We start from the raw sequence: 15,137 nt of genomic DNA on the forward strand, positions 1-15,137 counted from the left end.
GGCACGGAACCTCGTGCCCGTTAACTGATACTGCTGTGTTCAGCCTCGGGCGCGGTTGCTGTTTTCCTAAAACGAAGGGTAGTACATGTGATTTGACAGGTTAGGATGGCTTGGTTGGATCTGCGTCGTTAGCAGCCTCCTCCTGGTTGCTGTTATGTGCTGCGGAGTAAGTCACCTGGCCAAGAGGTGTCGGTGAGCGAGAACAAAACAGTGAGTGAGTAGCAGTTGAGGTGGAACCTGGAAGCATTTAGAAGGTAGAATCGGTGGCATTTGGGATGGGGTGTGGGTGGCGAGAGTGGAAGGGGAGAGAAGAACGATAGTTAGGCCAGAGATTGGAGCTGTTGAGACGGATGGCAGGTGGGGTGGCCTGGAGTGATATGTGGGTGGAGGAGGCCAGGAGGTGACCCAGGGGTGAGTAGGGGCCACACCTGACCGATTGAACCAGTAAAGATGCAAAAAGCCACTGTTGGATTTAGGCAGCTTATTATATAAAGAAGGAGGATCAGCCAGTGGTGCCAACTACATCTGGTCCCTGTCCCACACACCAGAAAGACGACACTGAAACCAAAGGGGCCAGGGGACTGCGGCGTGAGTTGTGGCTACCCGTTACCGAACAGTCAATTCTAGACCACAGCTAAGTGCTTTTCTGTGCCGTAGCTCCATTCTGCAAAGGAGGGTGGGGCAGAAAACCCGCATGCCTCATCAGAACCTGAGAAGCCGTATGACAGCCTCCTGGGAGAGAGAGGGAGGCGGGCGGGAGATGGCCGGGTAGCAGCTCCTCACAAGCCCCTGCGTCCCACCCACCGGCTCCCCCTGGGGTGTTCCAACAGGAGATTGGTCCTAACTCAGGCCTTGGCCTGTGTGTCTTCAGTGGATATGTGCAAGGGTGAGTGTCCTGTAGGCAGGCTTGTCATTCTGGAGCGCAGGAGAGAAGGTGAGGTGAGGGCTAGGTGTGGCTGTCGTGGGTGGAGAGACTGGGCCTGGGTTGGAGCACCTCCCATGTGCTGAAGAATGAGAGTAAGATGGTCTGGGGTGGGTTCCTGAAAGATCTAGCATTTAAATGTTAGGCAGAAGTAGAAACATGTGCCCAGAGAGTATTGTGGCCAGCAGCCCAGGAAAGAGGATGTTCAAAGAAGGGGACGTCGGCGTGGAGGAGTAAGGATAAGGACTGAGATGTGGCCGTTGGCTTAGCCTTGGGAGGAGTTGTTTTTTTTTTTTAAAGTGTTGCAGTAAAAGTTTAGTAATGGTTTTGAGAGATAGAATTCCAAATATCTGTTATAGTTTGCCAGAGGACAGAGGAGAAAGAGACAGAAATCTTGAGACCCAAGGGAACCGGGATATTTAGCTGGGACCCCAACCCAGCACTCCCCACCACAGGAATTCATGCACTTGACGAGAAGGACCTCTGGTCACAAGGAAGAATCAAAACTTTGGTATAGGAATTAGGGTCAGATTATTCACCATTTATAACATATTCCCCATATGTTCAAGCATTATGGTCGGTACAGAGGGTATAAGAATAAATGATTCCTGGCTTTCCTGTCTAAGAGCTAACAGTCTGTCTGGGAGGAAGCCATCAAAATGTCATTAAAAATTTGCATAGCGATGTGAAGTTTCTAAAAAACGGTCTTAAAAGTTAAAAAAAAGTTTTAATTGTGGCAAAATACACATAAAATTTACTACCCTATTTCTTATTTTACATTAAGAATTTTTTTTTATGTTTTATTTTTTATATTTGAGAGAGAAAGAGAGAGAGATGGAGTGTGAGCAGGGGAGGGGCAGAGAGAGAGGGAGACACAGAATCTGAACCAGGCTCCAGGCTCTGAGCTGTCAGCACAACCTGATGCGGGGCTCAGACTCACGGACCATGAGATCATGACCTGAGCCGAAGTCGGACGCTTAACCCACTGAGCCACCCAGGTGCCCCTAAACATTTATTTATTTTTGAGACAGAGAGAGAGAGAGAGAGAGCGAGCAGGGGAGGGGCAGAGAGAGGGGGACAGAGGATTAAAAAGCGGGCTCTTTGCTGGCAGCAGAGAGCCTAAGGCGGGGCTCGAACTCAGACTCAAACTGTGAGATCATGACCAGAGTGGAAGTCAGACACTTACCTGACTGAGCCCCCCAGGCGCCCGTATCCTATCTCTAAGTGTGCATACAGTTCTGTGGTAGTAAGTATGTTCACCTTATTGTCTAGCCATCACTGCCATCTGTCCTCGTAACTGTTTTCGTCCTGCAAAACTGAAACTCTGTCCCCATTAAACACTGGCTCCCTTTCTACCCCCTGCCCCAGCCCCTGCCACCCACCATTCTACTTTCTGTCTCTAGGAGTTTGACTACTCCTGGTACCTTCTCTGAGTGGAGTCCTACACTGTTTGTCTTTTTGTGACTGGCTTATTTCACTTAGCGTGATGTCCCCGGGTTCATCCATGTTGTAGCAGGGATCAGAATTCCCTTCCTTTTTAAGCTGAATAATAGTCCATTGTCTGTATATGCCACATTTTCTTCACTCACGCATCATGGATACTGGGTTGCTTCCACCTTTTTGATCTTTGTGAAATAACTCTGCTGTGATCAAGGGTGTGCAAATATCTCCTGGAGTTCCTGCTTTCAGTTCCTTTGGGTATATACCCAGAAATGAAATTGCTGGATCATATGGAAATTCTTTATTTAATTAAAAAAATTTTTTTAAAACATTTCTTTATTTTTGAGAGGGAGAGAGACAGAGTGCAAGCAAGACGGGGACACACAGAATTCGAAGCAGGCTCTAGGCTCCAAGCCGGCAGCACAGAGCCCGACGCGGGGCTTGAACTCACGGATCTCGAGATGACGGCCTGAGCTGAAGTCGGACGCTTAGCCGACTGAGCCACCCAGGCGCCCCTATATATTTAATTTTTTGAGGAACCACCATACTGTTTTCCGTAGTGACTGTGCCACTTTGTGTTTCCACCAACAGGGCACGAGTGTTACAGTTTTCTCCACATCCCGGCCAACACTCGTTAGCTTTGGGAGTTGTTGAAAGAGAGGAGCAGCTTCAGTGAGGGAGAGGCCAGAGAGCAGAGGGCTGCAGGTAGCTGGCATTGAAGCTGGAGCTAGTGAGCAGAGGGAAGACTTGAGTTATGTAGCCGTGATGAGAGCAGACGGGGCTGCGGCTGCTCGCAAGATAGGGAAATTGAGCCCATTTACCCACCACCGGGAAGAAAGGAGGGACGAAACCGAATGGGGATGGGTCTCAGAATGTTGTACTATAAACGTTGTATAAAAAATGCATTTGACGAAAAAGCCGGGAGAATTTGGAAAATGCTTGATGGGATCCGTCAACTGCTGGATAGGTTTCCTCAGAATTTAATGCAGTGTTGAATTTGGTCAGCAGGTGGCAGCTGAGAAAAGATTGTGGGTTTTTTTTTTTTTTTTATTTTATGTTTGTTTATTTTTTGAGAGAGAGAGACAAAGTGTGAGTGGGGAGGGGCAGAGGGAGATACACACACACACACACACACACACACACACACACAATCCGAAGCAGGCTCCAGGCTCTGAGCTGTCAGCACAGAGCCCGATGTGGGGCTACAACCCACAAGCTATGAGATCATGACCTGAGTCAGATGCTTAACTGAGCCACCCAGGCACACTGAAAAGTTTGTGTCTTTAAGACTGCTTGCTAGCCATAGAAATTTCAGCAAACGATGTGCGGTGATGGGTAAACCCTAGGCACTGTTAGTACAGTAACTAATAAATAATTTGCTCCTTGCTAGTTCCATGTTCTAAAACAGAAGAGTGGTCTATACATTGATCATTTCAGATGCAGTTGTTTAGGATGATGGAGACAGACTATGGGAAACTAAAGCTGTCTAACTCGATGTAACATTTCAGTGCTTTTTGGGGGCTAGGTTTTAACCTGTGCAACTAAGGAATATATGTACATCAATAGTTTCCTTGGTTTGTTTCTCTAAATTAGGAAGAACTGAATGACGCTGTGGGATTTTCTAGAGTTATTCATGCCATTGCCAATTCGGTAAGTGAACCAGGGTCTATCTATTTTCCTTCCTTCCTCCCTCCCTTCCTTCCTCTCTCTCTCTTTCTCTTTCTTTCTTTCTTTCTTTCTTTCTTTCTTTCTTTCTTTCTTTCTTTCTTTCTTTCTTTCTTTCTTTCAGTTTATTTTGAGACAGAGAGACCGTGCGTCAGAAAGAGGGAGGGAGAGAGAATCCCAAGCGGGCTCTATACTGTCAGCATGGAGCCCATTTTGGGGCTCGAACTCATGAAATGTGAGATCACAACATGAACTGAAACCAAGAGTTGTACCTTTGACTCAGCCACCCAGGAGCCCTTTTCTTCTTCTTCTTCTTCTTCTTCTTTTTTTTTTTTATTTGTTTATTTTGAGAGAGAGGGAGCGAGAGCGGTGGGTGGGGAGGGGTGGGGGTGGGCAGAGAGATTATCACAGGCAGGCTCTGTGCTGTCAGCACGGAGCCTGATGTTGGGCTTAAACTCACGAATCATGACCTGAGCTGAAGTCCGACGCTCCACTGACTCAGCCACCCAGGCACCCCCAGGCTTTTTCTTTTTAACTAGATTTCTGAATATAACATCTAAGGTGAGATGCTTAGTTATGATTGTGGATTAGCCATTTGATCACATGTAGAATGTTTACCTGGTATGGAGGGAGACTGGTTATAATGCACCGGGTGGGACGTTGTAATTGTTGATTGGATACACACCATTTTTCGGAAGGTTTTCTCATAGGGGCCCCTGGTTCCTCAGTGAGTAGAGCGTTCAGCTCTTGATCTCGGGGTTGGGAGTTCGAGGCCCATGTTGGGTGTAGAGATTACTTTAAAAAATTGAAAAGAAAAGGTTTTCTTGTAAAATGCATAGGATTATACTACAATGTCTTTATATGGCTGCGTGAAACTAACATTTATTATTCTCAAAACTAGTAAGAAGTGGAATAAGAAAGGACAGAGTGTGGGGAGAAATAATCAGGTTTCTGACTGAGGGCGTTTTTCCTTAATTAGAAGAATCTAGAGGACAAAAATAACGGAGTTCTGTATAACTGTAACTGAATCTTCTATCTTGATAGCTTTGATGATATTTGATGAGTTTTCAAAATGTGTTGACTATTTGTGTATATATGCTAGAGGGTTCCATGATAGGTACGGTAGACATTTTTGCTTGTTTCCTAAGTTCCTTTGGCAAAGAGGCCTCCACATCTTGCACAGATAAACTGGGTCAGGCTGCTGGTGGTTTTGCGGATTGTATATCCGAGTCAGGCAGCTTGCTGGGTTGCTAAATAGCCTGGAGTCTAAGACTTTCTGTTCCTTGAGTGTCGGCCATGGAGAAGGAATTGTCCCCCCTAGAGACGGAATCATCTTGTCCCTTAGATGCCCAGCTTTGTATTAAGGACACTTTAAGGCTGTAGAGATCCCCCCAGAGTTCCGTGGCTGTCCCACCACCAGGTGTGGGCTTGTCAGATCAGGTCTTGAGGGCAGGCCTGCCACAGTCCTCGACTGGGGACAGACAGCAGTGACAGAGCCCTGAGCTCACTGGGAGCTGTTGGTCTGAAGTGAGTGAGGTAGTCAGAGTGGAATAGAAAGCCAGATGAGTCTGGAGAGAAACAAGGTGAGAGTCTGTTCAGAAGTGGCTAGGATAACAGGTATCCAGAGGAGCAAAGAGGGTCTTCTGGTCACATTTGCTTCCATTATACACACTCAGCCTGCGGACTTCAGTCAAGTGGTTAATTTTACTGAGGCTGGCCTGTACAGACATGTGGGGCGTCAGTTGGCTTTGAACTCTGGTAGCCATCCTGAGACTGTTTGTTTTCCTGGTTCATATTCAGATGCCTTCGCTGGCTGTGTGTTTGTTGGTTTTCCCTCCCTGTTGTCTTGTCTCCTACAGAATAATTCGTAGCATGTTGATGACCGTTGGTAGTTAACGTCACAAAGCCTACTACTGAAGAAAAGTCCTATTTCTTAGCAATCCAGACATTTAATATTTCTAAACCACATCCCTTAAAAACAGAGTCGGGCTATGTAAAGCCAGTGAACACTGAACACTCTTAAATATTTATATGACACCACATTCTCTCCCTGGCACTGTTCGTAGTAAATATGTATTTTCTATAGTTTAAGAAACTATAGACAAGTTGCAAAAATAGTTGAGTTTCCGTAGATCCCTCTCCCAGCTACCCTTACACTGATGCCTCATATAACCACGGGGGTATCAGAACCAGGAAATTAACGCTGGTACATACAGTATTATGAACCGGACTCTCGAGCTGATTTGAACTTCATCACTCTCCCCAATGACTCCGTTTTCCATTCACAATTCTTTCCAGGATCCTATGTCGCATTGACTTGTCCTTTCCCTTTAGTCTTCAGCCCTCTGAGCAGTCTCTTTTTGTCTTTTGTAATTCGATGTGCTTAAAGAATGCTGATCGTAATTTTGTCAGATATCCCTCAGTTTGGGTTTGCCTGATCTTTTCTCACGATTGGATTGAGGATGTACAGTTTTGGCAAGAATCCCACGGAAATGATAGTTTGTGATGTTGACCTTGATCACCTGGTTGAGCTGGTATCTGCTGTAATTGTGTACTGTGACATTATCATTTGTCCCTCTGTGGCTAATAAATTCGGGGGGATACTTTGAGACTATGAAAATGCTGCTTTTTCTCAACCTCTTGCCCACTAAAACAGCATGTCAGTGGATTTTGTCTGCAGCCATTATTACTTTGGTGTTTTAATGGTGAGTTTATATTTTCTTCTTTCTTTCTACCCTTGTTCTTGGAATTCTTCTGTAAGGAAGCAATGTCCCTTATTTCATGTTTATGTATTCATTTAAAAAATGTTTAAAGAAGCACACACTTCGAGGAATTTATGTTATTCTACAGATTGTAATCTGATATTTTTATTGTTTATTTTGTTGCTCAAAATGTATCACTTTTGGCCATTGGCGCTTCTTCAGCTTGGCTCCTGTGTCCTTTGAACAGGCCCCCATCCTTCTTGGAGCACCTCCTTACTTTCTGGCATCACAGAATGTTCAGACTCCTATTGTGTTTTCCCTGCCTTAGTTCTAGAACCGTAAGGTCTCCACGGAGGCCTGGTTCCTTTTATTGGATAATGGTGTTTAGAAACCAGATCTGGCAGTAGGTTCCTACTGTGGTAGTTACTGCTGTGGCCGAAAGGAGAGCTTGTCTGTTGGATTTGGAAGATTTTGTATGGAATTATTTATTTCAGAGAATTGTGGTTAGCCCTATGAGTCAAGGAGTATCACTCTGGAGGTGCACTGGGACCCGGTCAAAAGCTCCATTGTAATGACCAGATGCTTTATGTTAAAAATGGTGTCACCTGGCTAGCTGAATGTAGGTCAGTGTTCCATTTTGATAGTTAAATTTTTATCATGATGGAGTAATTGATTGAACACATACTGTAGTTCAGTTGGTTGAAAAGCAAAGCAGCAAATTGCACTGGAAATGCACATGAATTTTGACAGAGATGTGAAGGAAATGGAAATTCATCCTGTTTAATAGAACTCAAGTTTATTTATTTTTTTTACCTTTCAGCGTTCTTGTGAATGTATCTTTTGAAAATAAATGAGTTGTTTTAAAGAACACACTCCTAGAATAGATGTTTGGAATCTGTTGACAAATTATTGACAGGTCAAGGTAGTTAGCATTTTCAGTTACTTTTTTGAGCTCTTCAATAAAAATTTTACTACTTCTGATTCTTGAAGGTGGCAAGATGAATAAAAAGCGGAGAAAAACATCAATGAAATCAAAGTCATTGGTGCTTTTACTTTGCATTCTGGATCTAATACGCTGAGATTAAAGAGGAAGAAAGCCGGGCCCAACTTATTTATCCACATATAAGGTTTTTTTGGGGTTTTTTTTTCATGTCAAAAAGTAAGTTTAGGACAAAGTCCTCATAGAATATGAACCGCACATTTCCGTCTCAAGCGCCAATATAATTTTGTGCCAAGAAGTCTTTTTCCTGACCTTGACTTTCTGTAGGGAAAACTCGTCATTGGACACAATATGCTCTTGGATGTCATGCACACGGTTCATCAATTCTACTGCCCTCTGCCTGCGGTAAGTGACTCAGCCTGGGTCCAAATTTTTTTTTAATGTTTATTTTTGAGGGGGAGAGAGAGAGAGAGAGAGCGAGTGAGCACAGGGGAGGGGCAGAGAGAGAGAGGGAGACACAGAATCCCAAGCAGGCTCCAGGCTCCGAGCTGTCAGCACAGAGCCCGATGCAGGGCTCGAACTCACGATCTACAGGATCGTGACATGAGCCGAAGTCGGACGCTCAACGGAGTGAGTCCCCCAGGTGTCCCAAGCTGTGTTAAAACTTCACGATTCCTTGCCATGGCAACGACGTTGGCGGAGCTAGAGAGTATCATGCTAAGTGGAATAAGTCAGAGAAAGACAAATACTGTATGGTTTCACTCATGTGGAACATAAGAAACAAAACGAACGAGCAAAGGGGAAAAAAAGAGAGAGAGAGGCAAACCAAGAAACAGGCTCTTGACTGTAGAGAACACGCTGATGGTCGCGAGAGGGGAGGCGGGTGGGGGATGGGCTAGGTCGGGAGGGGGAGGAAGGAGTGCACTCGCTGGGATGAGCACTGGGTGACGTGTGGGAGTGGGGAATTACTGTGTCGTCCGCCTGAAACTGATATTACACCGTGTGTTAACTAACTGGAATTTAAATAAAAACTTGAAAAAAGAAGAGAAAGAAATTCCCAGTTCCTTACTACTGTGACAGTGTTCTCTACACGAGAGCTGTTTCCTTGTAGGCACCATGTTCCCAGGGAGAGAGTCTCATGTGCTTAGTCATACATTTTTGAAGAGATGTACTTACAAGCCGTTATCGGGAATCTTCAGTCGTCCGCCATTGCCAGAGCAAAGTTGGACCTTTGTTCCGTCTTAACGCCAGCGGTTTGCTCGGTTAGCGCTGGCCGGGGCTTCTTCGGCCACGGCTGTGGTCTCCCAGTTCGCTGCTGCTACCTTTAGCTATAATGGGGCCTTTGAAGGCCAGTTGTGCTGCGGGTCAGCCGAGCTGGATCAGGTCCTACAAAATTCACGATTACCTCTTGTGGGGCTGCCTCCCTTAGATTCTCTGTCAACCTTACCGTTTTTGCTCCTGGAGCCAAGTTGTCTCAGTGCACCAGGGCACGGGCTCCTTGGGCCCTGCAGGAAAGGAGGTTCTCTTCTGTCTCTTCCTCCTCTGCTCCCAACTGTGCACGTGGCCTCATCTTGCTTACCTCCCATTGCTCGTCCTCCCCACTCCTTTATTGGCTCTCCCTGCTTTCCGCCTTCGGGGATCTCACCCACACTCATGCCGTCAGCCGAAGACAGTGCCATCTTTATCTCCAGCCGTGATCATTCCCCGGATGCAGGTGCACGGTTCCCGCCGACTCCACACGACTCCATCCGGATAGCCTTCAGACCAGGAGGTGTTTGTAATTTCTAGGTCTCAGACGAGATGTGTAGCTTACACTGCCTTTCTTCCCTTCTCACTCTCTCCCAACCAGTTATCTCTCCTTATTCCTTTACTATAAATTATAAACGATACCCTCTCACCATTACTGTTTTTTGACGTTAGTTGGGCCTCTTCCTGATCACTTACAGAATCCTGACCACTTGTCTCCGTGCCGTCTCTCACATTTGGACCTCTTCGTTTTAACTGCAAGTAGCCTTCTCATCTGGAGCCTAGCAGACCCCAGGCAGGCTTCCTTGTCTTTCAGGTCGTCCTTTAAAACAAAGGTTGGCAAACTTTTTCTATAAACGGCCAGATAGTAAGATATTTTAGGCTTTGCAGGGTGTACAGTCTATGTCACAGCTCTGAGCACTGCCATTATAGCCCGAAAATGGCCATAGAATGGATAAACAAATGGGTGTGGCTTTGCTCGAGTAAAACTTTGTTTAAAACATAGGTAACGGGCCAGATTTGGCCTGTAGGCCATGATTTGCCAATCCCTGCTTTCAGCTGCCACCACATTAATCTTTCATGACTTCTGGACTGGAAGATACCTCCTTCAGAGCTCAGTGTCGCTTATACATAGGCAAAGCCTGAGTTATTTCATGTTTCTTATGAGACCTTATTCCATCGCCGTCTTGATTGCTTTCTTTGGAAAAGTCTAGCAAAGCCCAGCTGAGAATACAGTGGATCTGCTGCTTCCCTTGTCCTATTTCTGTACCCTCAGGACTGTCAGGGCTTTTAGGACAACTGTATCACCCTCTGGGACTGAAAGTTTTCGTAGTGGTGAGTCTCAAAACAAATAGGACCGGTGTGAATTTGCAGTGTATAATCTAAACAGCTAATGTTTACTGCAGATCAGCCACTTCTGTTGGCCAAGTACAGCAGCTCCTCTCGTGATTTTTTTGACCTTTAAACCAGTGAAGTGATTGGTAAGGAAAGAGGAAAGTGTGTTAACATCCTGCGTCTGAACACCAAATAGAGCTTGGCACAGAGGAGGCATTGAATGTTAACAATTGAGTTATCTTCTGACTGTGCTAGTTTTATAATCTTCTGATATATGGCTCTGCTCACATCACTGACCCTGCTCAAAAGTCTGAACCTAATCCCACATTCTTTGCTTTTCTATACAGCTGATTCTTTGTAGCCTGGCGTATCCAGCGTCTCTGTGATCTGGCCCAGCTGTCCTGTGCCTTCTCGTCACTTGTGGGTCTCCTTTCGGCCAGCAGGCCTGGCTCATTTGTTCCTGGGAACTGCTTTGTGTTTCAGCCTGTCCGTGGTTTGGTCTCCCATTTCCTCCACTTTGGATTTTCTCCACGTTTGCTGTATGCAGCTTTCCCTGTCTTACCAAGGTCCAGCAGACGCCTCTTCCATGAAGTTTTGCATGCCCGCTTGCCTTGCCCGAGAGGTGATCTTTCCTTTCTTGGAACTCTCACAGAACCGTGTACCTCTTGTGCCTACAGTTTTTGTTGACAGCTCCCCCCCTTTCTTCTAGGTGATCGGCTCCCCTGGAGAAGGGGTTTACGGGTCCAAACGCCTGGTATAGCACATTGTCCACGCGCTTAATAAATGTCACCTTGAATGAAACTATTGTAGTTCTGAATCCAGTTCTAGTAGAAAGGGCATGTGATTTGCCGCAGAGTCGGACATGAGTTAGGAGACTTGGCTTCATCCCTTGCTTTATTACTAAGGCGACCTTAGTAAGTAATTGAACTTTGTGTTCTGTCCGTCAGAAGGAGAAAATGGTTTTCTTCCAGCTAGTTTTGGAAGAAGCATTGAGAATAAATGCGAAAACATATTTAAAATGGGAGAACTTTTGCATGCACTAGTACCACATTTTGCATTTAAAAGCGTTCTGAAGAATCCATGTTTTGGAGCTGCCTTTTAGGGGAGAGTCTCTTCTGAAGAATCTTCTTGGTACTTAGGCATGACCTTTTAGAAGGCCTTGGTCCAGAGCTCTGTTATATACGCTAGCCCTGGAAGGAGCCAGAATTCTAATTTTTTCTTGCTTTTGAGGCTCTGTGATGGCATTGAGGGGTGACAGCAGTCATTGTATTTTTGTTTGGCTTCAGCACTGAAACCACTTGTTCACGTATTGTCTGTTAATTTAACGACAGCCACTGAAAAGCTGGTAAATATTCCCAACTAGCTAAATACAGTGTGTATTTATAGGCTTGGAAAGCTAATTGGAAGTGGCAGTTTGCTATGAAGCATGAATAACGCTGAAGAGAAGTGTAGTTACAAAGGGTCAGGAGTATGACGATTCAGTCTAGCGTGGCAATTATGTATGTAAATGAGTTCATTCAAAATTGGAGTCGTCTCCTTTCAGCTTTAGACTTCCTGATCAAAACAAACCGGGAAATAAATTGTCTAATTTAGGCACTTGCTACTGGTGCTTCTTTAGCAATTTTCTGAGTAGTTACAGCATGCATCTTGCGTATTGGAAGGTCTGTGCTTTAATGGCCTTTTTAACTAGCATTTCAGAGGCGTTCTCAGTAACGGTATAACCTAGTTTACACAATGCCCATTTCCTATATAAACCATTCTATTTAAATAACCGTGCTAGTCTCGCTGTTAGGATGGATTTGCTGAATAGAGCTATTACTGAAAGCTTTCTTTGTGTAATAGAAACCTTTCCCCCTCCTGTTTCAGCCATAAGATACTGGAGTTTGTCTATTTTGGTTATGCAAAGGTTTTATTTCAGATCATAGCATCCCAGTCAGTGAGGAGATTGTGAAGATTTTCAGAAAGTAATTATTAACTGGAAATGAATCTGGCCGTTGAGTTTAAAGGGCCCGCGTGAGTATCACAGTTTGAAGAGAGAGCTGTGAAGCTTGAAATGTTCATGTATGTTTGCAGTATCGTGAGTGTGTTTAGTAAAAATCGCAGCAAGTCATCGTCCGTGTTTTGTTGTTTTTTAGGACTTAAATGAGTTTAAGGAGATGACAACATGTGTTTTCCCCAGGTAAGCTTTCTTCAAGGATTCTTTTTGTCTTTCATTCAAAATAGTGCTCCTACTATCTGTGATACAAACAGGTAATAAATAGTAATAATAGTAATTACCCGATCATGGTTACGATCCAGTTGATACAAGCTGGGAAATGTTTTAACAGGTCCAGCTGTGATGGTTTGATTTTATAATCGATGGTTTGTTTTATTCCATTAAAAGTCAAAATTCGAACTCAGAGTGAAAATAGATGGCAATTTATTTCTTCTTGTCCCACACCCTGCGGTCTGAAAAACCGGTGGAGACTTCTTGGATTGGCTCTTGTCTCTCTGATACGTTGAACCTGCCTTGTCCTTGTCAGGTGTCCAGTTGAGAGTATTCTGTAGTTTGTCAAGAACTTTCTGGCTAGAGATTTTTTCCCTCAACTCTGAGTTTACCTGTTAGTGTCACAGGTCCCATGTCAGCCACGTGGAGCCTCCAAAGCGAGGGTCTGTGTGTGAGGACGAGTCTGAAGAGGGACGGGCATGGTAGCAGAGCCGTCATTCTTCTCTCTGGGCTAATTCTGTCCTGTTACCTACACTGTTCACATTTATGTCAAAAGAAACAGCGTTTTCATATTAGTGTCTCTCTCCTTTTTTTTCTCTTTTTTCCTTATTCTAATCTCTGAAACCGAATTCTAACAAATAACAAGAATACATGAAACTAACAAATGCAGATTTTTCCCTCCACGAGTTTATTTTGTACAAATCTGGGTAGGACAGCAGTTGGTAATGGCGTTGGGGGGCGGGGGGTGGGTGTTAGACCTGCAACCATATTTGAACCATGTAAAAACTTGGGAAGATCTTTGCCTTCTCCTTGAGACTGACATAGCCCATACCCTCTCGGGGTCCAAGCAGATCTAGAGCTGTGCTCTGAGTGTGGTGGAGTCCCATAGTCTCGTGATGAAGAGGGGTTGAGAGGACGGAGTCCCAGTCTGATGTGGAGATGCCGGCCCTATGTCAAAACGGCTCACATGTTTAATTCTCCTGTCGGCTTTTAGGACAGTAGGCTTTTCATTTGAGTAATATACATTTTGGACCGTTTGCCTTATTGAAAATTCTTTTGTTTTTAGACTCTTGGATACAAAATTGATGGCCAGCACACAACCTTTTAAGGTATTTTTAAAATTTGAGCTATCACTGATAAGCTATGTTTTGATGTGTTTCGAATTGCCACTAGGCGCTTGAAATTCTGGTCTATTTAAATATCATTTTCTTTCTTTTTTTTATATATATATATTTTTTAACATTTATTTATTTTTGAGACACAGAGAGACAAAGCACAAGCAGGGGAGGGACAGAGAGAGAGAGAGAGAGAGAGAGAGACAGAATTTGAAGCAGGCTCCAGGCTCTGAGCTGTCAGCACAGAACCTGATGTGGGGCTTGAACCCAGGAGCCCTGAGATCATGACTTGAGCTGACGTTGGACACCGAATGAGCTACCCAGGTGCCCCTAAATATCATTTTCAAATATACCCAAAAAAGAAAAAAAAATTGGAAAAGAACTAGAAATAAATATATCAAAATGTGAATAATGGTTGTCTTTGGGTGGTGGAATTATTTTTTTCTCCTATATTCTTTTTGAATGTAAACGTTTTTAATGTTAAAATATATAGTGTGTTTTTTTGAGGGAGTGCGCTTGGCTGGCTCAGTCAGTAGAGCATGTGATTCTTGTTCTTGGGGTTGTGAGTTCAAGCCTCATGTTGGGCATAGAGCCTACTAAAAATGCGTGTGTGTGTGTGTGCGTGTGTGTGTGTATAATGCATTTTTTAATAGGTTACACATGCACACACTTCATTATTTTCCTGATTTTGTATATTTTGGTTCTATTTTCTAATCAGGAAAATTCAGGTAAAAGTATAGTTGTCTGCTGTTTTGTGAAGTGACTTTATATAACTGAGCAAAATGAATGCCAGAACTGTATAGGTTTCTGGCCCAAGTTCTGTAGGTATTTAACATGACTTAAAAACCTTTCTTGTGGTGATACTTACCAAGCATGGTGAAAATGACACTTGGCTGTCTTTCACATTGAATGAATGATGACTCTTGTGTTTCTTCAGAGAACACAAGGGGGCAGTACTAGATACTGAGTTTTTTTTGGTTTGTTTTTGTTTTTTGTTTTTTGTTTGTTTTTTTTTTGGTGGGGGGGTTCTGACATTCAGTGAATCTCTGCTGTAAGTTGTAGTGAGATGATTGAAGCTCATACATAATTCTCTGCTTTTCTGGTTTGTAGGATATCATTAACAACACATCTCTTGCAGAACTGGAAAAGCGGTTAAAAGAGACACCTTTCAACCCTCCTAAAGTTGGTAAGAATATAAAGTGATCCTGATAGTGCCCAAGGCCCTTGTGATCATTACTGACGTATATCACACAAGGAAAGAGAAGTTGCTCTGGAAACCAGCCGTGCACATTTGTGGATCTTGGCTGAGTTGCCTTGCTCCTGCCCTTTGTTGACTTACGCTTTCTGAACAAAGCTGGTCTCATAATCCTACATCTATTTTAGGTGAATCAGTCAGGTAGCCATGCATTGAGAAGTTTAGCAATTAAAGCTTCAGGGCTTTTATTTCTTAATGCTTGGAATTCTCCCAAAACTTGATGTATCTATCTTTTCTATGGGGCATTGTTTAAGCAGAGACAAAGAGTTGGTGCTTAATTGCCAGGGGTCGAATGGAAACACTTTTTGTCTC

General features: G+C 44.1%; 1 protein-coding gene across 2 annotated transcripts in view; it reads left to right on the forward strand.

Moving 5' to 3' along the window:
• The window catches only part of PARN (poly(A)-specific ribonuclease), a 167,673-nt gene that overhangs the window by 22,541 nt on the left and 129,995 nt on the right, over nt 1-15,137 (forward strand). For both annotated transcript variants that reach the window (XM_007076862.3, XM_042970912.1), the window contains exons 12-16: nt 3,956-4,012; nt 7,997-8,074; nt 12,385-12,428; nt 13,522-13,564; nt 14,681-14,756. In XM_007076862.3, coding sequence (XP_007076924.1) covers nt 3,956-4,012; nt 7,997-8,074; nt 12,385-12,428; nt 13,522-13,564; nt 14,681-14,756 — 298 coding nt within the window. The remainder of the gene's footprint in view (nt 1-3,955; nt 4,013-7,996; nt 8,075-12,384; nt 12,429-13,521; nt 13,565-14,680; nt 14,757-15,137) is intronic.

The sequence above is a fragment of the Panthera tigris genome, chromosome E3 (genome assembly GCF_018350195.1).
Source record: "Panthera tigris isolate Pti1 chromosome E3, P.tigris_Pti1_mat1.1, whole genome shotgun sequence".
In the NCBI taxonomy this organism is placed as follows: Eukaryota; Metazoa; Chordata; class Mammalia; order Carnivora; family Felidae; genus Panthera; species Panthera tigris.